This window comes from Paroedura picta, chromosome 13, assembly GCF_049243985.1.
Source record: "Paroedura picta isolate Pp20150507F chromosome 13, Ppicta_v3.0, whole genome shotgun sequence".
Lineage (NCBI taxonomy): Eukaryota > Metazoa > Chordata > Lepidosauria > Squamata > Gekkonidae > Paroedura > Paroedura picta.
The window spans coordinates 29,727,712-29,753,065 of record NC_135381.1 but is presented as its reverse complement, the minus strand read 5'-3'; the positions used below and the strand labels follow the sequence as shown (position 1 = coordinate 29,753,065).

General features: G+C 42.8%; 1 protein-coding gene and 1 long non-coding RNA gene across 5 annotated transcripts in view; one reads left to right on the top strand and one right to left on the bottom strand.

The window, feature by feature from the left end:
• PCDH11X (protocadherin 11 X-linked) overlaps nucleotides 1-25,354 on the bottom strand; it is a 937,860-nt gene that overhangs the window by 702,141 nt on the left and 210,365 nt on the right. For 3 of the 4 annotated variants that reach the window (XM_077308665.1, XM_077308664.1, XM_077308666.1), the window contains one exon: nucleotides 22,555-25,041. In XM_077308665.1, coding sequence (XP_077164780.1) covers nucleotides 22,555-25,041 — 2,487 coding nt within the window. Of the gene's footprint in view, nucleotides 1-8,071; nucleotides 14,447-22,554; nucleotides 25,042-25,354 lie in introns of those variants that run through there. The other variant, XM_077308667.1, reaches the window with a different exon arrangement.
• On the top strand, nucleotides 2,870-22,586 carry LOC143822951 (uncharacterized). The gene is made up of 4 exons (XR_013226328.1): nucleotides 2,870-4,880; nucleotides 19,982-20,085; nucleotides 21,783-21,875; nucleotides 22,455-22,586. It is a non-coding gene; the product is annotated as an uncharacterized LOC143822951 (long non-coding RNA).

Genomic DNA, 25,354 nt, shown 5'->3' with positions numbered 1-25,354 from the left:
GGAGCCTCTGAACTTTTTCGGTGGAGCAGGACATCACCAGAGCAAGCACGGCTTTTATTGGCGAAGCATTCAGAGGATCAGAGACCCGACTGTAACTCTGCTCATCAAAGGAAATATTAACCACCTGGAGGTTTTCACCGCAGGCAAGGAAAGCAGGGGGCAATAGGAAGCAGGTTGGCAGTTCCTCATTCTCTACACTGCACCCCTTCCGTTTTTTAACTCACACACTTGAAGCCTTTCCAGCCTGACAGCCATCAAAAGGCATGGCATTTCCCTGACATGCCAGCATGTATTTATCATTTGCATCAGGCACTCACGAGACAGCTTCCTTGTTGCTGATCTGACAACGGAATTCAGTCTTCAATGGCTAGTATGAGTTTTTTTGCTTGTTTGCTCAGATCCACTGAAAGCTGGCTGGCTGTTAATTGGCAATATTCATATGGCCAGGCAAGTGAGATGTTTGCAGCAGTGATGCATGAGGTAGACCTCCTTGAGGAGGCAGAGAGTTACTAGGGAGGCACAGAAGTAGTCATCCTTAATTCCTTACTACAACATGAACTTTGCAATAAGAAAGGAGAGGGCTGTGCTTTCAGTTTCCATGATCAAAGCTAGGGATGAACAGACAATCATGTTATATATCATTTTTCAGTCTCTGAATATTGCACATTTAAGAAACTCTGTACCTTCCCTTATGTTATCCCTGCTCCTAAGGAGAACTGTCCTTTATTTTCTTAAAAGCATTTGTATACCACGTTCCCTTAAAACTAACCACTATAATCAGATTGGATGATACATTATAAAAGCCCCCAATGATGATACAATCAGTATAACTCACAATCAAAATACAACCTGCAGGAATCACACGAAAAGACAAATGAATCACAAGAAAAGAGTGCATAATATAAGCCAAATCTTAAATCCCGGTTCGTATAAATAAAATGGTAAGGCATCCTGGGAGGAGGTGTTGTGGGCCAATCAGGTCCACCATTGGCGCCTGTAGGCCTCTGATTGGCCATCCATCCACTGACTGCCCAATCACATTAAAACTCCTGCCCCAACAGTCTTCTCACAATTCTGCCACTTTGTCGAAGTCTCTGGCACCTCAGATACGTCTCCTGAGATGAGTGAGCTGCCAGGGGTGCCTGGGAGCTCTTTGGCTTTGCCCTCCTGAGGGAACGGCTCCTGCTGACAGAACTTAGGGAAGCCAGCCTGTGTCATATTAAATATATATATTCTGTCAGCTAATATGGTTGTCTGCTTTTTGATATTGGCTGTACTGATTTCCTTACCTTTAGTGTTCTTGACCTCCAGAATCTCCTGAAACTATAACTGTTTAGACAGCAGTGTTCCATTTCCCAGGATAAAATGGCTGCCTTGGAGGGTGGAGCCTATGGGATTGTACCCCGTTATAGTGGCAAAAATGGCAGTGAAGCCAGAATATGACTACTTCGCCTTTGATTTGTTACTTGAGTGGAATAGCCACCCCAAATCCCCCTTTTAACTTCAATAACAGCAGGGGGGGCAGAGTAGGCAGAAAAAATAGGCATGGGGCCCACCACTCTGTTACGTTTGTAGCCAAACATCATACAGATATTGGCTAACTGAAGTATGGCAAAACTGGTTTCCATTTCCATTGAGAAAATATAGTGTGTCAAAAGTGAAAGGTTTTTGATGTTTGCTTTGCTTTGTTTTTTGAATTATTAATGGAAGAGAGAGGGATTTGTTTACAACCTAACTACATGAGAAAAAAGTGAGTACTTTTTATTTACCCCTCATTGTACATTCTGAATAATCATGAAAACAATGAGTCCTGCTTAGAAAAGGTCTTAATATTTAGATGGGGTGTGCTGTGGGACCAGATTAACCTGGAGTTCTGCCAAAGGGGACTGACAAGTCAAGGGCATCCTTCCTTATTACAAAAAAAAAGAACGGGATATCCAGTGAGGCTGGAATTCAGTTTGATCATTCAGCTGCCGGTTTGGCAGAAAGTATGTGAAATGTTAAATATAATTTATTTTATGTTCCTTTCCTTTCCTACATTTCTTGACTGCCCTTTTGCACCTGGCATCTTGGAGTGGTTCACATTTTTGTAAATTATGCCCCCTCTCATAGCCCAGACCCTATTTTGATAATCTTGAGCTGCCAAATGCAGCCAAGGAAATATATTCCTACGTGTGCCAACCATTAATATGCCAGATACCAAGGATCAACTGGCATATGTTTTTGTTTTTTCCTATGGAAGAATAGAAGCAAGAGAAGGAACAAAATGTTTGCTATCCAGCTGTTTGTTGCTTATTTGGCCTATGCCAGCTTCTGTAGCTATGTCAAGTTTCTTCAGTTGCCCAGAAAACATTGGCTTGGTGTAAAATATGTGTTTTCTGTAAACCAAGGACGTTAGCCTGACAAGTACCTTGTTGGAACTGGGGTACAATAGAAACAAGCACAATAGAACAACCACTTCCCCAGCACCCCCTTCCATGAGAACCTGAGAAATGCAGGAGCTCTTCAAAGGGAACTGACCAGGCAGATAGAGAGGTGCTTGAGGATGTGGCACTGCATTCTGAAGACTGGAAATGGATGGGGTACGGGGAGTGTGAAAGGGAGAAGGAAGGGAAGGAAGCTTGGTGCAATAAAATCTCTGCATCTGCACATCAACAAAAGAAACGGCAGAAGCTCAGCATTCTGACAGGCTAGCAGTGCTGCCAGCACCGAAGTAAGTAGGGTTTTGGAGACAGCAGAAAGAAGTTTTTCTTTTCTTTTTGCTCAGCAAAAGAATCAGAGTAAATGAGAGCCAGTTTGGTGTAGTGATTAGGAGTGTGGACTTGTAATCTGGCATGCGGGGTTCGATTCTGCACTCCCCCACATGCAGCCAGCTGGGTGACCTTGGGCTCGCCACGGCACTGATAAAACTGTTCTGACTGGGCAGTGATATCAGGGCTCTCTCAGCCTCACCCACCCCACAGGGTGTCTGTTGTGGGGAGAGGAATGGGAAGGCGACTGTAAGCCGCTTTGAGCCTCCTTCAGGTAGGGAAAAGTGGCATATAAGAACCAACTCTTCTTCTTCTTCTTCTTAAGATCAATACAAGGTAAGCACTGTGAGCTATCAAAGCTTCAGATATACACACCAGTAGCACCATTACCAAATAACATTTTAAAATATTATTTATCTATGGCAACCCCTTCCAAAAAACATATTTGCCAAATATTTCCCTGTTGATACACAAATGTTTCCATCACAATCCAGCATAAACCTTTGCATGCACATTAAAATATGGACTGTGAATTTTATACCAAAATCTGTGCTGATTTGAAAGTTAATAGCCAGAAAGTTGGTCAATAAGGTCACTATTGTCTACTCAGACCTGCAACAGATCTTCAAGCTCTCAGCTGGAGGTCTTTCACATCACCTGCTAGCAGCCTTTTTTCCCCTGGAGATCACAGGCATTGATTTTACAACTTTCTACATGTAAAGGATTTGTTCTACCACTGATTCATACCCCTTACTTTTATGGGTGCTGCTTTTCTAAGAGTAATATACATATTAGCATATCAGACTTCCTTCAGACTCCAATTCTACTTTTCCATCCTATCAGAGGACCTACAGTTGGCTTTCACACAAGCTGCAAATTAGATGTCATATTTAATATCCAGTATTAGTTCGTATCAAAACCAGGTGAGAAATAAATATCTTTGGGAAATTACGTTGTATTATGGCAAAGTTGTATTTTCGGAAACATGCATTCATTAATAAGCCAAGCCTCAATGTCAGGAGAAATAGAAGTGGATGGCATTGGTGAGCACTATCCTTGGCTTTTGATCGGAGACCGTAAATGCAAGAAAAAGCATTAGATCAGGCTACCTCTAACTGGAATGAGACAATACAAGGGAAGTACAAAATGTTCAGGGCAATACAGAGCCCAAGTATCATTTTTCTTGGCCTGCTATCCACTTGCATTATGGCCCTGCCACAAACAATTCAATTCAGTAGATGAGATGAGTGGTAAACACCCCCAAAGATAGAGGCAGAGTTCAACAAGATCAGAGCATGCTGGAAAACTGGCCAAATGAGAATAAGATGCAATTCAGTAAGGATAAGTGCAGAGTTTTACATCTGACTCACAAAAATCAGAAGCATACATACTGAAAATCTATTTTTGGGTAACTGTGTATGAACATGTGGACTGTAAGCTAAATATTGTTATGGGGGGTCCTTGTGGACTGTAAGCTAAATATTGTTAGGGGCCAGCCAGCTGCAGCCCAGTCTGACTCTGAAGAAGAAGCAAGTCTACAAATCTTGCCAGGATCAGCCCCTGAGCTTCAGCCAGCCACAGTCTCAGACTCAGAAGCACTAGGGCTGCCTCTGGAATATAGTCCAGAGCCTGAACCACAGCCAGGTTCAAGCATTGGGCATCTCCAGTCTTTGGACACTAACCCTGTTACTGAGGCCCTGGCAGCAGTTGACTCCCCACCCTCCTCTCCTGCACCTAGAGAGCAAGGACGTAAAAAGCAATGCTTTGCTTTGCAGGAAAGTTAGAGGAGTGCATGGCTAGTACTCAAGGAAGATGTAACCTCCCAAAGCCAGCTGTGGATGATTAACTGCATGTCAGGTTTTAAAGCTGTGCGTGCAGAAGCCCACTCATGCTGGCAGTGTCCTTCCTTCAAGACCTGCATCTCCAGAGCCTGTTCTTGACTTCTTGGATCCTGCTCCCCTGTCTGACCTTTGGCTTGAGATTTGACTACGAACTTTCTTCTTGCTCTTCTCAGACATCATCACCATCATCATTGTTATGCCGGCTTGTGGCGGGTTACAACATAAAATTTCCACAACAATAAAACCCCATTAAAACAATATAAAACCCCAGCATGGAGGAAAACAGCATGTGAGTGACAATTTTTTGGCTTTTGACCTTGGCTTCTGTTTTGTGACCACGTTTTTGCTCACTCCCTAAATTATCTGGCTGCCTGCACACAGCTCCCCGCTGTGCCTATAGACTTGACAAATATAAGCAGGCAGTGTGATATGGCTGTAAAAAAGGCAAATGCAGTCTTGGGCTGCATCAACAGAGGCATCCCATCAGAATCACAATATGTCGTAGGCTCACTGTTTACCAAATTGGTCATACCCCACCTGGAATAATGTGTTCAGTTCAGTAGATCTCATGTCAAAAAAGACATGGACAAAATTAAGAGGGTTCAGAGGAGAGTGACAATTATGATCCAGGGCCTGGGGAACAAGCCCCATGAGGAAAGGCTGAGGGATTTAGAAATGTTCAGCCTGGAGAAGAGGAGGTCGGGAGGGGACATGATTGCTGTTTTTAAGTAGTTGAAAGGTTGTCACTTAGAGGAGGGCAGGAAAAGGTTTCTATTGGCAGCAGAGGATGAGACCCAAAGAAATGGGTTTAAACCACATGGAGAACAGTATCAGGTAGATATCAAGAAAATAAAATTCACAGTAAGAGTAGTTCAGCATTGGAACTTGCCTAAAGAGATGGTGATCTCCCCCACACAGGCAGTCTTCAAGCAGTAGCTTGACAAATCCTGACTTATCCTGGATACTTTAGGCTGATCCTGTGTTGACCAGGGGGTTGGACTAGGTGGCCTGGATGGCTTCTTTCTAATTCTATGATTCTATGCGTGATTTCAAGAGTCATGAAAGATTTATCTTATTCCTGAAGTATCCTGATAAGAATAAACCATAGTATTTGGCATACAGACTAGGTCCTCTCTTTCTCTCTCTCTCTCTCCCCCTCTCTCAATATCTATCTATCTGTAACAGCTTGCACTGTTAATATATGGGCAAGAAGTAGGTGGGCAGGGACTGGGCGGGGACTATCTGGATGTGTGAAGTGTGTCCTGATTAGCCCTGCCCCAGGCCCACTGACACCCGCCCCCAACAGCCTGGCCAGGGGCAATCTGGAACAATTGCTTCCAGTTTGTCCCTGGCTGCCATTGGGAGAGGAGGTAAGTGAGGCTCCAGGGGGGAGGGGGAAAGAGTGGTGAGGGAGGGCAGGCTGCGCTTCCCTCTAGGCTGGATGGGAGGGAGGGCTGCACTCCCCCTTGGGCTGAGAAGTCCTCCTGCGGCCTTGCAGATGCTGCGGGAGGGCTTCTCAGCCCACCAGGGAGTATGGAAGGGAGGGAGGGCTGTGCTCTCCCTGGCTGAAAAGCCCTCCGGGAGGGCTTTTTGGCACACTGGGTAGTGTGGCTTGGGAGGGATGTCTGCCACCACCTCTCCCAGCCTCACCAGCATGAAAGCCCCGGCCACTCTGGGAGACACCATGGCAGCCCTTCCCCGCTTTCTATCTCTTTCCTCTTTCTCTCCCATCGCTTTCTACATCTCTCTCTCTGCCTTTCTCTCTAGCTTTCTATCTTTCTCCTTTCTTTATCTCTTTCTATCACATTTTCTTTTTTTCTCTCTACCTGTCTTTTATTCTCTTTCTCTCTTGTTTATTTCTCTCCCTTTCTTAATTTCTATTTTTCATTCTCTCTTTCCCTGTAATTCTGTCTTTCTCTCCCTTTCTCTCTCTATATTTGTCTCTCAATTCTTTTTCCTATCTCTCTTTCTTAGTTTCTTTCCTTCTACCTACATTTCTTGCTATCACTCTCTTCACTCTCTTTTTTATCTCTCTTACTTTCTCTTTTTCTATCCTATTTCTCTCTCTCTCTTGATATCTGTTTCTTATTCACTCTCTTTCTACCTCTCTCTTTGATATTTTCCACTCCCCCCATGCTAGCACCCGTTGTATCAGCTACAACGGGCTTTAATTCTAGTATATGTACAATATTCTTAGTCACAATAAGATCATCCCAGGTCTATTTGTCATGATCATTCTGATTAAGTGGATTTAGTTCATGTGCAGAAACTGTAATTCAACACTCCAATTGTGTTTAGACAGTACTGTGCACATAATGGAAAACTGGATATAGGGCTGACATCAATTCTTCTTTGATGGTGGTTTGCATCTGCATGTTCATCATGTGAGAGGTCCAGCTTTAAATAACAACCTGTTTGTGCAAATGAGTACTCTGTGATTTAAATTCCTTTAAAGTCTTTTCTTTTCCCCCATGGAACTTGTCTAGAAAACAATCTGGTTTAAATATTAGTTTCAGAGCTTACACAGTTCAGGAAGTCCCATTGGGCATATGAAGTTTGCTGTGCTGTAGGTGAGTGAAGAGAAAAGGAAGGTAAGAGAAGAAGGAGGAAGAGAAGGCGTTGATTTTTATGCCCCACTTTTCAATATCCTAAGAAGTGTCATGGAGGAAGTGTCAGCTTCCCTTCCTCTCCCTACCACAGGGATCTTGAAAGAGTTCTGAGAGAACTGTGACTGGTCCAAGGTTACCTAGAAGGCTTCATGCGGAGGAGTGGAGAATCAAATCCAGTTTTCGAGATTAGAGTCTGCCACTCTTAACCACTACACCACACTGATGTGTGAAAGGAAGTGATGGCAGTAAAGAACGTTACTTCCCAAATTCCACTGTCTGAGGCTATCCTCCCCTGTACCTCATTACAAAGTTATGCTTGAAGGGGACCTATGTGGCTGCCACAAAAATATGACATACACACTTCCTGGCATGAAATCCACCTTGTCTCATTCATAGAGGTTTCAGAGAAATCTTAAAACTTTATTTTTGGCCTAGGATAACCTTTGAATCTGCTTTTTCCTGGCACTTGCCCTTTTATTGCTATTACTGTGTTATGAACTGTTAGACAGCTGATTTTCCCCATATATATATTTTTCCATATATTTCTTTGATAGGATTGAAAGGTAGCCTAGGGATACAATGAATACGATGAAAACAGACCATTTGACTCAGGGGATTTAGAAATCCTGCATTCCACACACATACTGCACAAAATACGTATTGTGTATTGTCACTACCACTAAATTTTCTGGCAAGGAGCAATACGACAAAAGGAAGGTAGAATATTAAAAGGGGAGACATTTGTTAAAGACAAATATTATTTCAGTGGGAAGAGTAGAAGGTGAAGCTATTTCTTGCAAGGAATTAAATACCACCAGTAACCTGTGATAAAAGAGCCACACCTGAAAATGTATAGTACAGTATGGTAAAATTGAAATACGCCATTGGAAATAGGATTTATTATACTTTACAATTCATAGAGCCAAATAAGCAATTCCCTTCAAAAGAACCAGACAGCAAACATGATGGGAACTTTAGGCAAAAGTCCTTGTTGACAATCTGCAGATTGACAGGTGTGAAACTGGGACCATAGCAAGCTTGAAGTACGGTTACATCAGATATACAACAGCATGCAAAATTTCTAGTCCTGAAGCCTAGCTGACGGAACCTAAATAGCTTTTTAAAACTTTTAGTTAAAATTTAAGTGTACTCTGCAGAGCAGACTTTAAAAAAAAAGAGTGCAAATTTTATCTTACCCACATCCCATGCTACATCCATGATCAAGAACTCCAATGCACATATGGAACTTATGCTCTCTCCATTACTTTCAGATTTATTTCGCTAGAGATCTTTCACTTGTTATAATGGACACAACATAGCATACACGGAGCATTTTCATGTCCTGCTGATTTTGGCCAAAAACAAAAAACCTATAGGAACTAGATTAATGGCAGGAAATCTATGACCAGATATGCCAGAAGATGGAGAGGGGAATTTGGGCCACGACTGTGTTTCTAGGAAGATATTGACCCTTCTTTCTGACACCATTTTCCTGATCTAACAGTGTTATCCTAAATAGAGTTACACTCTTCTAAATCCAGAGTCTGTGGGGTTCATAGGATATCAGTTTGCTTGTACTGTATTGTACATCTCACAACAGTACTGTAAATCTCACAACAGTTTGTACCTGGCTCCCTCAGGAGCAAGTAACATATTTAGGAGAAAGTGGATTGAGTGAGACCATGGTCCTGGAAGGGGGTAACATTTCCCCCCCTTCCAGAGCCATGGTTTCACCCATGCTACTGATCCCCATTTTAAAACAAATGGGGAAGATTCTTCCATTGGCTCTGAACTTTCCTTCAGAAATCAATGGGTTATAATGATGCTTAACATAGGCTATACTTTACCAACAAATGGTAAGAGAGAGATGTGTTTGTGACATACACATATTTTGTTAAGCGCTGCTTAATTGGAAAACAAAAATCAATGTTAACTCTTAAGAGCAGGGAGTTAGGCATCTCCTTTGAATGGGACAATGAGACAAATAGTAGAAGTTCACGCTATTTGTGCATCTGATTTTCAGCCAAATCTAATGTGAAAACAAGCCCTGTGTGTCCAGTTCCTTGTGCATTCAGGCATACAGAGAATCTCAGATGTCTCTTTTGTTTCCCGAGTAGCTTAACTCTACATTAGTGTTTGTACAATGATGTAAATAAAGCCATATTACTTCAGTGCTCCTTTTTTTCTTTATTTATTCATTTATTTATTAAATTTATCTCCTGCCTTCCTCCTTGAACTCAAGGCAGGTTACAAAGAATAAAAGTCCCCATAAAAACCCCTCCTTAAAACAGCATTTTCCCACAAAGCTAAGACGGCAAGATCCCTCCTACCTCCTGCAGATATCTGACAAGGGATATGCTAGATGTAATAGTGAAGGTTGAGGGGGGCCCATTTACATAATCATGGCCTCAACCATAGACTTGGTGGAAGAGCTCCATTTTACAGGACCTGTGGAAATTTTCCAACTCCATCAGGGCCCTTAACTCTTCCGGGAGCTCATTCCACCAGCTCCAGGTCAGGACTGAAAAGGCCCTGGGGTGAGGCCAGTCATCTCTCTCTGGGGCCAAGGATCACCAACAGATTAGTTCCCGCAGAGCAAAACACCATGTGGGGAGCCTAAGCACAGATGGCTTTAAAGGTCAAAACCAAGTCCTTGAATGTGATCTGGGCCAGGACTTGTGACCAGCGCAGCTTCCTCAGTAATAGCTGGATATGGGTCCTCCAAGATGAACCAATGAGGACCTTGGCAGCTGCGTTCTGCACCAGCTACAGTTTGCAGATCAGTAACAAGGGTACGCCAGCATAGAGTGAGTTACAGAGGTCCAGTCTAGAGGTGACCATCACATGGATCACTGTGGCCAGGCAGTGTGGCAACAGGTAGAGTGCTAATAGCCTTGCCTGGCAAAGGTGACAAATTGCCATGGCCTGTGCCTCCATAATGAGGGAGGCATCTAGGGTCACTCCCAAATTCCTTGCCATGGGTGAGATGTTAAGTTGCCTGTCCGGAAAGATGGGGAGCCACACTTCCTGTCCTACCACTTTCCTGCTTAGCCACAGGACCTTTGTTTTGGAGGGGTTGAGTTTCAGATGACTCTGCTCTAACCATCGAGCCATGGCTTACAAACATCTGGCAAATGTATCCGGAGGGGAGCCTGGGTGGCTGTCCATGATAAGGTAGAGCTTGGTGTCATCTGCATAGTGATGACAACCCAGCCCGTAATTTTGGACCAGCTGTCCTAGAGGGCGCATGAAGATATTAAATAAAGTGGAGAGTAGTACCGCTCCCTGTGGTACCCCACAAAGGAGTCCATAAGGGTATGATAACATTTTCCCAACTGCCACTCTTTGTGTCCAGTCCCGGAAAAAGGAACACAGCCATTAAAGGGCTGTTTCCCGAATCCCGGAACTAGCAAATAAATAAATAAATTACATTGGGCACTCAGCAGCACTAAAACTGTTACAATATGTGCACATTCTTTTATGCGTAATTGCCCAAAGGATGACAAAACAAAACACATTAATGCAACAGTGATAGACATAATACATTTTAAATACATGGAAAGCAACAAAGAAAAATGAAACCGTACATCTTATCTTATATGTTAACATAAAATTAAGTGATTTTGCCAAGTTGTCTAAAAATGCAGCCATTTTAATTCCAGACAGCAGTTACTTCAGCTTGCACTATGCATAAACTTTTTAAAAATACTTATTTTTGTCAGTTTATTACACTAAATGCAAGGCATTTAGTATACAAATTTAGGGGAGACATGTAACTTGTGCCTAAATAGGTCTTCAAAAAATTATTAAATAACATAATATAATGAAAGGGGTCCTTCCACAACTTAAGAAACTGCTTTCCATAAAATTAAACAATGAGAAGACCCATCAGCTGTAAAATCCAATCAAGAAGAAATGTCTCAAGCTGGTAATGACAAATTTATTAAATGTCCATAAACATATTTATACATTTTAAGTATACATTAATTATACATTTTAAGTAATTGTATACAGAAAGTTATAAAGTTTTTTTAAAAATCTTATCATTTGGTACCTGTGTCAATTTTTATACTTGTTTGTCAACATCCAAATAGTTTTCAAAATGATAACAATCTAATAAAGATACATACATAAGAGTTGGTTCTTCTATGCTGCTTTTCTCTACCCGAAGGAGTCGCAAAGCGACTTACAATCACCTTCTCTTCCTCTCCCCACAACAGAACACCCTGTGAGGTAGGAGACTGAAAGAGCCCTGATATTACTGCTAAGTCAGAACAGCTTTATTGGTGCTGTAGCGAGCCCAAGGTCACCAAGGTGGTTGCATGTGGGGGAGCAGGGAATCAAACCCGGCTCGCCAGATTAGAAATCTGCACTCCTAACCACAACACCTAGCTAGCTCTCCATATATAACATCTAAATAAGTTATTTTATGTTCTTGCCCCTCTTCCAAGCAAAAAATGGTTCTTCCTCACATCTCGGAATGTGAGAAATGATGTGCCAGTGTTTAAGTATTATGTTCTTAATGTTATGAGAAGAGGAAGAGTAATCAAAGGCACATACTAGTCTTTTTTTGTGGATTTCGATCTTGGTGAGTTAAAAGAGACTGCCTCTGAGTATCACTAGCTTTCTGTTTCGCTCTGTCAATTACCTGAGTGGAATAATTCCGTTCCCTGAAAGCTGTAGTTAATTTTAAAAAATTTTAAACAGTGGCTCTACCCCTAAAAGGGACACTCTCCCGACAGCCAGTTTTAAATGTGGCTCGCACCAAAAATGTAAATACATGGAAAAAACTAAAAATTCAATTGTTCTAATTAACAAGGTGGAAATAAAAATAAAATAATGTATAAATTGTAGAAGTTTCAATCTCATATATTTAAAAGAATGTCCGTGTAAGTAAATTTATGTAGGAATGTCCATACGCCCACTAAAAACGAGAATTTTTTAACACAATTCTAGAGTAAAACATACTGTCCTTGAAGCTCCTCTCACACAAAACTTCTTGGATTACTCACCTTGATGGGAACAAAACAGCTTCGCAGGCATTGAATTTTTACAGGATAGAGTTTGTGGAAGGTTAAACATCACTACATGGCTACTTCAAAGGGAAATGGAATTGATTGTTAAACTAGAAGAAGATGAAGAAGAGTTGGTTCTTATATGCTGCTTTTCTCTACCCGAAGGAGGCTCAAAGCGGTTTACAGTTGCCTTCCCTTTCCACTCCCCCACAACAGACACCCTGTGAGGTGGGTAAGGCTGAGAAAGCCCTGATATCACTGCTCGGTCAGAACAGTTTTATCAGTGTCGTGGCGAGCCCAAGGTCACCCAGCTGGATGTATGTGGGGCAGTGCAGAATTGAACCAGGCATGCCAGATTAGAAGTCTGCACTCCTAACCACTGCACCAAACTGGCTTTCTAAACTAAATAGTTTATATCCCCCAGGTTTGAATAATGCAATGGATTTTACGTATTTTTTGTAATGATATGAGGGAACAACATAATTTTGTTTAATTTCAAGTGTAACAACTCCAAGGGAAACAATATGTATCTTTAATCTAATAATTTATACCCTGCGAGTTTAAACACTGTGATAGATTTCACAAGTTCCCTATAAGGTTTTTAGGGAACAATCTATGTGATTAGGCTAATGGCCAATTATATTCAAAAGTTTACTAGTTGAATTGGCAATCGTCATTTTTGGGGTCACATTAAATTTGATTGCACTAAGGTGAACTGGATATTAGTTGATAAGTTATTCCAGCTCTAAAATGTAGATTTATTCATTATAAAAATTTGCAGTATCTATTTACTGAATTATATAGTATAATTTTTTTTTTGCAGACTTAGTAGAAAGAATATTTGGAAAACATATAGAACAGAGAAAACAATTCAAGTTCATTTGGTGTTAACTGATTGTTTCTTATGTATATATCTATTAGATTGTTATCATTTCAAAAGTATTTGGATGTTGAGAAATAAGTATAAAAATTGACACAGGTACCAAATAATAAGCTGTTTTTACAAATAATGTATTTACAACTTTCTGTATACAAGTACAAATGTACTTCATTTAAGATTTTGTAGTGTTACTGAAAAAGTATGCAAAAAACAGGTGTAAACCTAGGCACAGTTTGACACCTTTATGGAGATTTAATAAATTTGCCTTTGTCAGCTTGAGATGTTACTTCCATACAATTAAAGACAGAGGAGTATTACAAATCCATAATATATGGCTATGAAAATTAGAGCCTGTTTTTTCTTCTCGCTTGATGCACACATTTCTTGGGCTGGAGATAATCACTATTAGTGAATTAAGACACATGGCTTGTGGGTGTTCCATCTAAGTCTGACTTGTATGATCTTTCCTCCTTCTGTCTCTTTCTCTCTTTTGGTTTTGGGGAGGCAAGGGGGAAAAGTGTATGAACTGAACTTCTGCATATATAGCCTTTGTATGGGACAGCAGTTCGGCATACCAGAGTAGAAAGAATGGGTTTACCCCATCATGCAATGAGAATCACCAGCCCACGAAGTGTGTTTCCAAAGCAACAACATCACTTTCCAATCAAGAGACCGCGGACAAACATGTATATCTAGCTATCTTTTACAATGGCATCTCTGCCTTACAGAAATAGCTAAAAATAACAGTGATTTCTCATTTTGGAACTCATGTTAGGGGGAAAATGCAGGGATTGCAAAGAACTAAGGTAGTTGGAATTGGTATAAAGAACTTTACATTTGTTTTTGTTTTTGTTTCTTTTTAACGTGTATGCATAAAAGTTATTGCTCCTTTTTCAGTATCAATAAAGAGTAAGACCACAGACATTTGAACGTAAATAAATAAGGGCACATGTCCTTAAAGGACAAAGTGGTTACTAGCAACTTAAGAGATTAAAAGGTTTATAGTTACCACCATTCACACCAAGTGATGGTTAATATCACTTATTTTATCTTAGCAAAACTACATTAAAGAACAGATATAGCACAATGCATTAAAGTCTCTCTTTGTCAGATTTCTTTCGTTTTTTTTTTCTTTGTAATGTTCTCGCCCTAGATACCTTTCAGTAGGGCAGCTTGAACAGTTCACCGCCATTCGAAAACCCCTCTGGAGATCAGACGATAAAATTCTTCCGGCAATCAGGGAGAGAGGACAAAGGGCTTTCTCGTGCTATTTCCATATTTTCATGTTTGCTGGCTTAACATCATTGTGTACGACTTCAGTACATAACAGCTGATGCGAAGACGTTCAGAGCTGGCAAACAGAGAAACAGCATGAGAAAAGCCCTTGCCTTCATCATCCCATCTCCCACAAATGCTTTCTCTCTTTTAAAAGTTAATATTGCCAGAGAAAGTTAAATGATAACTTCGACACCTGGGCAGTTTAGATTTAAGGAGGACAAAAAGAAAAGAAAAAAAGCCTTGGCTATAGTTGGCATTCTACAATCATAGGATTTGCTTAGGTTTCCCCTCAACAGAATACTGATCAACTCAAGCTGCCCTATTAAAGAGTATTTACTTATCAGGCAAGTAAACAGTTCATAGTAATCCTCTAGGTCAGTGGTCCCCAACCCCCAATCCGGAGACCGGGACCGGTCCGTGGATCAGTCGGTACCGGGCCGCAGCTCCTCCTCATCCTCCTCTCTGGCTTCTGCCTCGGGAGCTGCCCTGTCACTCTGCCACAGGGTCACCTTTGGTCCTCTCCAGCGGCCGCCATGGCTGGGGCTCCCCCTCGGCGTGGCACTGTGCAGATGATGCTGGCAGCACCCCGCAGTGGGCAGTGGAAAGTCAGGGGCGCTGGCGGGAAAGCAAGTGGAGCAGGGGCTCAGGTGGTGATAACATCCCTTGGCAAAAGACTACCCCCCCCAGGGCCTCAGTAAAATTGTCAAGCGTTGACCAGTTCCCGGTGATAAAAAGGTTGGGGGCCACTGCTCTAGGTATCTCTGTAATGTCTTTTTTTCCCTGACATTCTCATCAATTGACAACTCAAAGAAATCATTTCAGCACTTAACACATGTAAACTGGTTTAAAAGCAATGTAGGTTTGCTGTGCAGACAAGACTACAGGGAATAAATGCAGTCCTTTCAGGTCCCATCACAAGAGTTATAGCCAGCTCCAAATTTTATTTATCTGTAAAATGCTACTCTAAGTGTAATTTTCTAAGTGTGATTTTCTAAGTGTAAACAAGGGCATTTCTGCTCCATCCTTTGGACCCTTCTCTAAATCCATTGAAGCTGAAGTTGAGGAGGTACAGGAACATTCTGACATGCAACATTCCCACTCCAGAGAATTCAGACAGTATGTTACCCTCGTTACATGAGACATGTGATGTGAGACTGAGACGTGTGATATGAGTTGGGGTAGGTAGGAGAAAAACCCCATTTCAACTCATGTCATAAACGGGGTAAATACTCACCATTAAATGACTTTCTGTCCCATTCTGCTTTGCAGGTCAGCATGGTGGAAGGAGACCCCTCAACTCTCCCTCCCTTGTTCCTTGGACCTTTTGGAGACTAAAATATTTTCCACATGCAGGGCCAAATAGCGTGATGTCTCCTACCTGCAATTGCAGGATAGTAAATTGCTCTATTTCTCCCCTCCACACTCTGCCTCCCCGTCTTGCCTTTTGCCTCCTCCGTAGCCACTCAGTCCTTCCCTTCCCCATTTACTGCCACACCGCCCAAGCTGCATTTCAAAGGGTCTGTGAAAGGAAGTGAGCCAGAGAGCCACTAGGACATTGGCTGGGGCTGGGCTCCAAGACACAGACACAGGCACAGTAGAATCATAGAATCATAGAGTTGGAAGGGGCCATACAGGCCATCTAGTCCAACCCCCTGCTCAACGCAGGATTAGCCCTCAGCATCCTAAAGCATCCAAGAAAAGTGTGTATCCAACCTTTGCTTGAAGACTTCCAGTGAGGGGGAGCTCACCACCTCCTTAGGCAGCCTATTCCACTGCTGAACTACTCTGACTGTGAAAAAGTAGGGAAAGGAGGTTGGTCCTGGCCGGGGGGGGGGGAGCCGTGGAAAGAGCCCAGCTGGGGAGCCAGCCTGCCTCCAGCTGCCCACAGCCTCTACTCGGGAGAAAAGTCAGTGTGGGAGGGAGCACCCGGCTCTCAGCCCCTTCCCTTCAGCAAACCCGAGCGGCACCCCCCCCCCCCCAAGCTGCCACTGTCATGCAACCCAACCTTTTAAAGTCTCACTGCCTTGGTGGCCAGGAGAGGTGAGCAAGCAGTGAGGGTAGAGACTCTTACGTGTTTCCCCTCCATATGGTCTTATCCCTGGCTGCTCGCTGCTCGTTCACCTCTGGGACACACGATAGAGAGTGATAAATCCACTTTCCTGGATTTACCACATTGTGCTTCAAAAATTTCCGCATTGTGAAACAGCCTTGGGAGGTTGGCAACATCATTTGGAGGGGTGCCAATAAGCTGCCAAAATTCAGAGGCTGTCTCGCCAAATATTCCTTGTGCAGAAATTGCTTAAAAATGCCTGGAGTAGCGAGCATTTCAGTATCCTGCTGCCAGTCACATGTCTGACATGTCAGGTTGGGGCTGTGTTATAAGATCCTTACATTAAGAATGACGCTGTAGGGTACTGGTATCTCTCAGTATTAAAAAAATAAAAGCTATTGAAAGCAATGTTAGAAGAGAAGGAGTACAATAAAGAAGAAACTGAAGCATAAGAGAGGATTCAAGGTAGAACTTCCTCCTATCATAGTGACTTAATAAGAGTGGCCATATGATAAACTACAATACTAAAGAATGCCCCAAAGCAGACCTTTTCAACCTGTATGACAAAATTACCCCCAGAAATGAGGACCAGTGGGAGCAAACATCACAAGAGTCTGTGTTTCAATACTGATTACAGCAGGAACAACATTCCTATTTGTTATATTTTCCTAAGGACCTTCCAGTGTAAACTAGACAGAGATGAAGATCTGCACAAATTGGTACTCCAGGGCCCAGTTTGCCCATGCAAATTGGCTGTTTTGACTTCCTACACAATCTTTCATATCCATCCCTGGGTACAGGACTGTAGCAGGACAGTTAGCTGTGACTTCCACTAAGTAGGGAGCTAAGCAGCAGGTCTGCATGTGCAAATTGTCCTTTAGAGACACAACTTCAATGGATTCAAGTGGATAGTCATGTTGGTCTTCCGCAGCATAACAAAATTTGAATCCAATGGCACCTTTAAAATCAACAACGATGTATTCAAGGCATGAGCTTTCGTGTGCATGCATACTTCCACAGACAATGGTACAGGGATCATAAGAGTGCAGATATAAGGAGTACAGATATAAAGAGAAAGAAAATTAGTAGCAAATCAGCAAACAGCATCATGACTTCCAAAATATGCAATATGATAATTTTAGGTAGAAAAAAGCAGATCAGCACTTTAGGTTCAATTGTCCTTCACCAAAACATTGGAGCAATTAAAATGTCAAGGGTGGTAATTAATGGCAGACACTTTCTTAGTTATGAAAAAAGGGTTTAAAAGCGAAGAAGGTTGGTTCTTATAAGCTGCTTTCCCCTACCCGAAGGAGTCTCTAAATGGCTTACATTTGCCTTCTCTTTCCTCTCCCTGCAACAGACACCCTGTGGGGTGGGTGAGGCTGAGAGAGCCCTGATATCACTGCTCGGTCAGAACAGCTTTCTCAGTGCTGTGGCGAGCCCAAGGTCACCCAGCTGGTTGTATGTGGGGGAGCACAGAATCGAACCCAGCTCGCCAGATTAAAAGGCCTCACTCCTAACCACTACACCAAGCTGGATGAGGTTAGCATACATAGTGAGATAAGAAGCCAATGTCCTTTTTGAGTCCTGGGTTTTCCATTGTTTTTTAGTGTTGTAATTACTTTCACTTCTGCTAATTCCCTTTCTGGCCTGTTCTTTAACTTCCTTTGCAATAACAAACGCAGCATGATTGTCACCTGTGGCGATGTCACCATGCTTGGGTGGAGATGGATGGGGCTAGCAACAGGTCACTTTTAATCACTTCTTTTCACAACTGAGAAAGTGTCTGCCATTAACTACTAACCTTGACATTTTTATTGCTCCAATGTTTATGCTAATGACAAATGAACCCAAGATGCTGATTTGTTTTTCTGGCAAAGAATTATCATATTGCATATTTTGGACATTATGATGCTGTTTAGTGTAGTGGTTAGGAATGCGGACTTCTAATCTGGCATGCCGGGTTTGATTCTGCGCTCCCCCACATGCAGCCAGCTGAGTGACCTTGGGCTTGCCACGGCACTGATAAAACTGTTCTGACCGAGCAGCGATATCAGGGCTCTCTCAGCCTCACCCACCCCACAGGGTGTCTGTGGTGGGGAGAGGAAAGGGAAGGCCTCCTTCAGGTAGAGAAAAGCGGCATAGAGGAACCAGCTCTTCTTCTTCTTCTAATTTACTTCCTCCTTATATCTGCACTCTTATGATCCCTGTTCCATTGTATGAGGAAGTGTGCATGCACAAGAAAGCTCACCGCTTGAATAAATCTTGTTTGGTCTTAAAGGTTCCATTGGGCACAACTTCAATGAGACACTGTTTTCTTATCAATTAAAAAAAAACCCAGAATGTGACATGGATTCAGCCATATCATGTAAATTTTTGCTCAAAGCTCTTATCCTTACTGACTTCAGGATTCTCCAGGGAAAAAATCACTCCAGATGAGACTAATAATCAGCTGTGATGCTGGCAAATCTGGGTGTCAAGCCGTAGCAATTTCTGGACACAAAGTAAGTCCCTAATGTATGGTACCTCATTCCTCAGCAAGCTGTCACTGATTGGTCTCTCGGGGTGAATAAGCAATGATATATCCAAGATCTAAGCGTACAGCAACAGGAAAGCTGGGAGACGGTTCTGTACACCTGTAGTAGCTGTAGGCACTGACAGTTTGTACAGATCCACAAAGGCTTCTCCATATGCAGTTTTGCCCCATAGACAAGGCAGTAGCAACTTGGCAGGCAAGCAAATGATGAAGGGAAAGAATGGCATATCCATACTAGACAGACAGGTTGATATAAAATAGTGCAAATATTGATTTCAAAGAGCTGTGAGATCCCCTTCTTGAGTCCTAGTGGCTAAACAACATCAATGCCTGAACTGGATAAGACACTGGGGATCGTGCTGCCTCTCTCATTGAATTCCCCTAAACAGTAACCAAATGCATTGTTGATGAGAGGGGATGATTTGATCAGGACCTCCTCAACATGTAGAGTTGTTCTTTCAACTCCTTTCAACCAAGGATTGTTATTTCTCCATAGGTTTTCCCCTTGGGAAAAATAATAAACTCATGAAAGCCCTGTGTCTGCCGTTTACAGAAACGGGCCATCTAATGGATCTCTAACATTGTGTCTAATGAGTCTCTTGTGGCGCAGAGTGGTAAGGCAGCAGATATGCAGTCTGAAAGCTCTGCCCATGAGGCTGGTAGTTCAATCCCAGCAGCCGGCTCAAGGTTGACTCAGCCTTCCATCCTTCCGAGGTCGGTAAAATGAGTACCCAGCTTGCTGGGGGGTAAAACGGTAATGACTGGGGAAGGCACTGGCAAACCACCTTGTATTGAGTCTACCATGAAAACGCTAGAGGGAGTCACTCCAAGGGTAAGACAAGACCCAGTGCTTGCACAGGGGAAACCTTTACCTTTACCTAACATTGTGTCTAGTTGTGCTTCTCAAACTCATCACAAGCCAGCAAATAGCTGGGATACAGGTTGATGACAATTGTTATCTACTTGCTGAGTATCATCTGTCAGGTTGACTATTGTATACTAATCCATAGATCTTCTACCAGGCTTTTGGTTTAGACTGGGGAGGAAGAACTGTCCTGGGATTTATGAACTGGAGGTCCCCGCCGAGTGGAAGGTGCTGTGTTAGAGCCACCTGGATGCAGTTGGGGTAGGTGATCTACCGACTAGGATAGGGCAGAAATGCTGTTTCTGCCATCTGTTGGAATTTGCACTGTTATTTTATTGGGGATTAATTGAAGGGGTTTTATGAAAACTGTTGTATTTTATTATTTTATCCTGTTGTAAGCCACCTTGGGCCAACTGTGTCGGGAGGGGCAGGGTATAAGCTAAATAATCTAATTAATTAATTAATTAATTATATCCTAATTCAAAATTTTCTTGAGTTTGTTTAAAAGGGAATATTAATGATGACCCCCATTCAATGTGCAAATATGTGGACATACAACAACACAAGGCCTGTGTAACTTATAACACTAATTTCTTTTCACTCACAAGGGGTCTTGTAACAATGGCACTAAATTTCCACTTTCTCCAGAACTTTTGTGCTAGCAGAAATGCAAGAGAAAAGTATATGGTAGCCAGTTGCACTAAGTCAATTTTTTGCACCATTTGCATTTCTACTCGTCCATGGTCTTGCGCAAACAATTTCAAGGCACTATACAATACAGGGAGGAAAGTAATGTGTGTTGGTCAAGATCTGGAGTAAACCTGCCTGTGCCAAACCCATTTATGTTTCCACTTATATAAGATTGTGTACACTGCATGCTGCCTTCTGGCGTCCTTGAAAATGTACCTTGAAAGGGCCACAAAGAAGGAAATAGCTCCTGATCTTTCTCAGGGTGACAGCGTGGATTATGCTCAAAGAGAATGTGAATGAGAGGGAAGTGGCAACACGATGGGCAGAATCCCTCAAAGAGACCCAAAATTCTCTCTCTCAACAATGGGAGCTCTAGGGGCTCATCTTATATGGAGGGGGTCCACGCATGATGTTGAATGAAATAGTAGAGCTACGAGATGGTAGACTATTCCACTTCAGCCTCTAGATCAGGGGTAGTCAAACTGCGGCCCTCCAGATGTCCGTGGACTACAATTCCCAGGAGCCCCCTGCCAGCATTCGCTGGCAGGGGGCTCCTGGGAATTGTAGTCCACGGACATCTGGAGGGCCGCAGTTTGACTACCCCTGCTCTAGATCATTGAATGTTCTCTTGATTAAAAACTGACTGCATGTAAAAACGAGGATATAGTTGGCTACAGTTTCATGTGTAAATTTCTTTCAATAAGAAAATAGCACATTTTCTTGCACTCCGGTTTCGTGTGAAACCTATCCATGAGACAGTAACCGAGACCACAGCATTAAAGATTTGCATTTAAGAAACACGCTATTTGCTTGTTTTTCCTCACACAAGATGGCTGTTAAAAACAGTCAACTTGACAGAACACAGTTGTGTTCAATATCTCTGTCATCTTTAAACAAGGATGTCCGGTTACTACTTAAATTGCGTTTAGACTCAGGAGGCTAAAGCCACACTCCTCGAAAGACCCATAAAACTAAAAATTAAGAAGAATGTCAGAAGTCATCTCAACCCAACTGGAGATGATACCCATCTACTCCAGGGAAACCGTGTTTGCTTTTGGAACAGAAGCAAGTGACATTTTGCTTCCCACAAAGCACCATTTTGTGCCCTGGCTCCTTCAGAAGTATACAAGGTATCATTCAAAGACTGAGAGATGCCACCACTAACACTGATGTCCTGATCCCACTGAAGTAACAGTAATCCCTCCCCAATTACCGTTCATATTTGTAAAAAGCAAAGCTTGATCTTATTATTGTGTTTTCATCTTTAGATATTTGTTCCAGCTGGAGCAAACAACACTGGAGGCTCAATCTACAGTGCATTTACCAGCAAAGGCTTGGACGGTACTCACAATACCTTATGTGTACGTGTATTCCTTCATTAACTTCTGTGCTGTTTTATATTGTCTTGTGTGTCAGCTGTCCAGCTTTTAGAAGCATATATAGCAAGATATATTTCTAGCCTGTACAAATGGCATGCAATCCCTTGTAAGGGCAGGAAGGTGGGGAGAGGTGAGAATCTTGCCTGTTTCTCCAAGACCTTGAAGTATAGCTCTGACCAAATGAAGTCTGCAATTCCAGACTCCATTAGCATTAAGAACCACTTATCAGATCCCACAAAGCTTTATTGCTTTCCACCTGGCCAGATTACTTAGATTCCAGAGCATGCAAGGCTAGCTATCGAGGACAGGCCAGTAACCTCTCTTTGTTCTGCAAAACTGCTATATGGACCCTATGAAGCGAGAAGTGCCACACTGCCATCTGCAGGCAGGAATTACCCCCCTAATATGCTCATTCAGCAATCAACATTTCTTTGCAGCCAAGAGCCACTTCATTCTCATTTTCATTCTTTTTAGTATTGATGAATCACAAACTGTTTACTTCTCAGTGCTTCAGCCAAGCATGAACAGTCGGGATTTTGTTTTTTTTGTTTTTTAATCTAGAAGAACAGCAAAACAAAAGGACGAGGAGAACACAAAAAAAGTGGGTTGGCGGAGAGCAAAGGAAGAGGTGCATAAAAGAAGAAAAAACACTTGTTATTACCTGTCTGGTGTGGATGGAGCCCGGGGTCTTGAATCCTCCCTGACAGCTGCATTCGGAGACACTGTAAGGGTCCGAGCTACTGGAGGAGCATTTAGAGAGTGAATCACAGCCCACCACAAAGGTGTTATCCAGAGGCAGTTCCTGAATGACATGGTGCTTCTTTGGGGGCACTGGAGTCTCAGGTTTAATTTGGAAGGTAGGCTGAGGTGAGGCAGACTTGTAGTGCTTTGCTAAATCTGGGCTGTCAGGTTTAAAGGTGGTCGGCGTGGTAGCCCAGTTGTATTTTCCCATAGTCTGTTCTTCTAACTCTACAGGAATGTCCAAAGTGCCATTGATGTGCTCATGGCCAGGGTCATCAGACTTAGACTCTTCAATTGTTACAAAGTTGAGAAGAAGACTTTTGGGGGAGCGTTTCTTCTTCTTCTTCTTCTTTTTGATCTGGCGGTTTTCCTGGTTTGGAGAGACCCACTCGCCACTCTGCTTACTTTTCTGGACAACTTTATGCCGGGGAGTTTGACGACACCGCACCAGAGCAGTCACAAAAATGACTAGGATTACTGTCATGGTACCTGCGATGATAGCAATGATGATCTTGATATAATCATTCGTCTGGGGGGTTATCTCACCATCCCCAACGTTCTGGCCAACTGGCGTTTCCATGTTTCTGCGTACTAATTCTTGGATGTAGGATCCATTGGTAATAGTCTCATTCACAAATAAATGCACCAAGGCTATAGTATACAATGACTCAGGCTGCCCCAAATCATTGACTTTGATAACCAGCCTATGTAATCCATGATCTGATGAAATTACTCTCTCTTTCAAAGTAACATTGCCTGTTAACTGGTCAATCGTAAACAAGCCCCTTGAGTTCCCGCCGATAATGCTGTAGCGAAGTTCAGCATTCATCCCCGTATCATTGTCAATGGCAAACACTTTAGTCACCACAGAGCCTGGGCTGGTGGTCATTTGAACTAAATCGTAGGAGTAGTTGGATGAAGGGATGACAAACACAGGCCTGTTGTCATTAACATCAACAACATTGATGGTCACTTTGGCAGTTGATGAACGTTGTAACCTTCCTCCATCCACAGCCTTCACCTGAAAAGTGTAAGACCCTTGCTGTTCTCTGTCAAAGGTAATATTGGGTCTTATGACACCAGTGAGGGGATCAATAATGAAATTATCTTTGCCATTTAATATAGACAAGGTCACTGCAGCATTCTCCCCTGAGTCTGCATCTGTCACCGTGATGAGTCCAACTGTGCCATACATTGGTAGGTTCTCTGGTACATAGAAATTATACTCATTGTGTGTGAAAGCAGGACTGTTGTCATTTTGGTCCAAGACTGACACTGTCACAGTGGCATTGGTCTGCAAGGGTGGCATACCATTATCTTTTGCCAGCACAGTGAATGAATACCGGTCCTGTTTTTCCCTATCCAGCTTTCTCACTGCAGTCAGAATGCCGGTACGGCGGTCAAGGTTGAAAATGGGAGGCGCATCCAAGTTTAACATGTAACTGATCTCGGCATTGCGTCCACTGTCTGCATCTGTGGCGCTTATCTTGGTCAACTGGGTTCCAGGGGCATTGTTCTCAGGGATAGAGAGTCCAATAATGGGCTGTGTGAACACGGGAGTATTGTCATTCTCATCTTTGATTTTGATGAGGAGCATTGCAGATTGGTTCAATGGTGGTTTTCCTGAATCGGAAGCCACTATTTTAATAGCATATTCCCGCGTGGCCTCGAAGTCTAGAAACGTGGAAGTCTCCAACAGAAACTGATTATCAAACACAGGCTTTAACCTGAATGGCACGTCATGATCTGTGAAACAGGTCACTTTCCCATTGAGGTCAGCATCCTTATCCATTACTGTAATCAGGGCAATTTTAGTATTGAGCGGCGCTTTCTCTGACAAAAGCACAGTCCCATTCACAGGATTGATGATGTACCTGGTGTCAATTGATGGGATGTTGTCATTGATGTCAGTGACATTCACTGTTACTGTTGCTCTTGAGGGTGTTGAACTGCCATCACTTGCCAGGACTGTCAACTTGTGTACTGGAGATTCCTCCCGGTCGAGGGGCTCCTTGATGGTGATAAGACCAGTGGAGTTATCAATGGCAAAAAGTCTTTTGGCCAAACTGGAGATCTGGCTGCTGAAATAGAAGTGGATCTGGGCATTTGATCCCAGGTCAGCGTCGGTAGCATGGAGCTGAGAAACTGACGTACCGATGGGGGCATTCTCAGGAACGCTGACTTCAATGTCATTCTCCTTGAATACTGGGCAATTGTCATTTACATCAGTGACTGTAACTTGGAGGATGGCAGTGCTGGATCTTGGCGGGTTCCCACCATCTTCCACTTTAATCTTCATCACATAGGTATCCTTTTGTTCCCTGTCAAGGATCTGCTGGACTATCAGCTGGGGCCACTTGTCTCCTTCAGGTGTCTCAATAATGTCAAGCCCAAAAACATTTTGACCCTGGAAGCCAAAAAGAAAGAGGGAGAATATGTTATTAAAGAGAACTTATATACTTGTATATGGAATAACTGCGTGCATCTTTCCACTAATGGCTCATCTGGACCTTTAAGGGTGGATATTTTATTCACTTTATTTACTTCACATATATCTCACCTCTCTCCAATGAGAGCATAAAGTGGTATCCTCATTTTATCCTCACAACTATCCTGTGGGGCAGGTTAGGATGAGTGTATGTGACTGGCCTAAGGTTAAGAGGCAGAATGGAAACCAGGTTGGGGGCTTCTCCATGCTATTGCCAACAAGTTCCAAGGTT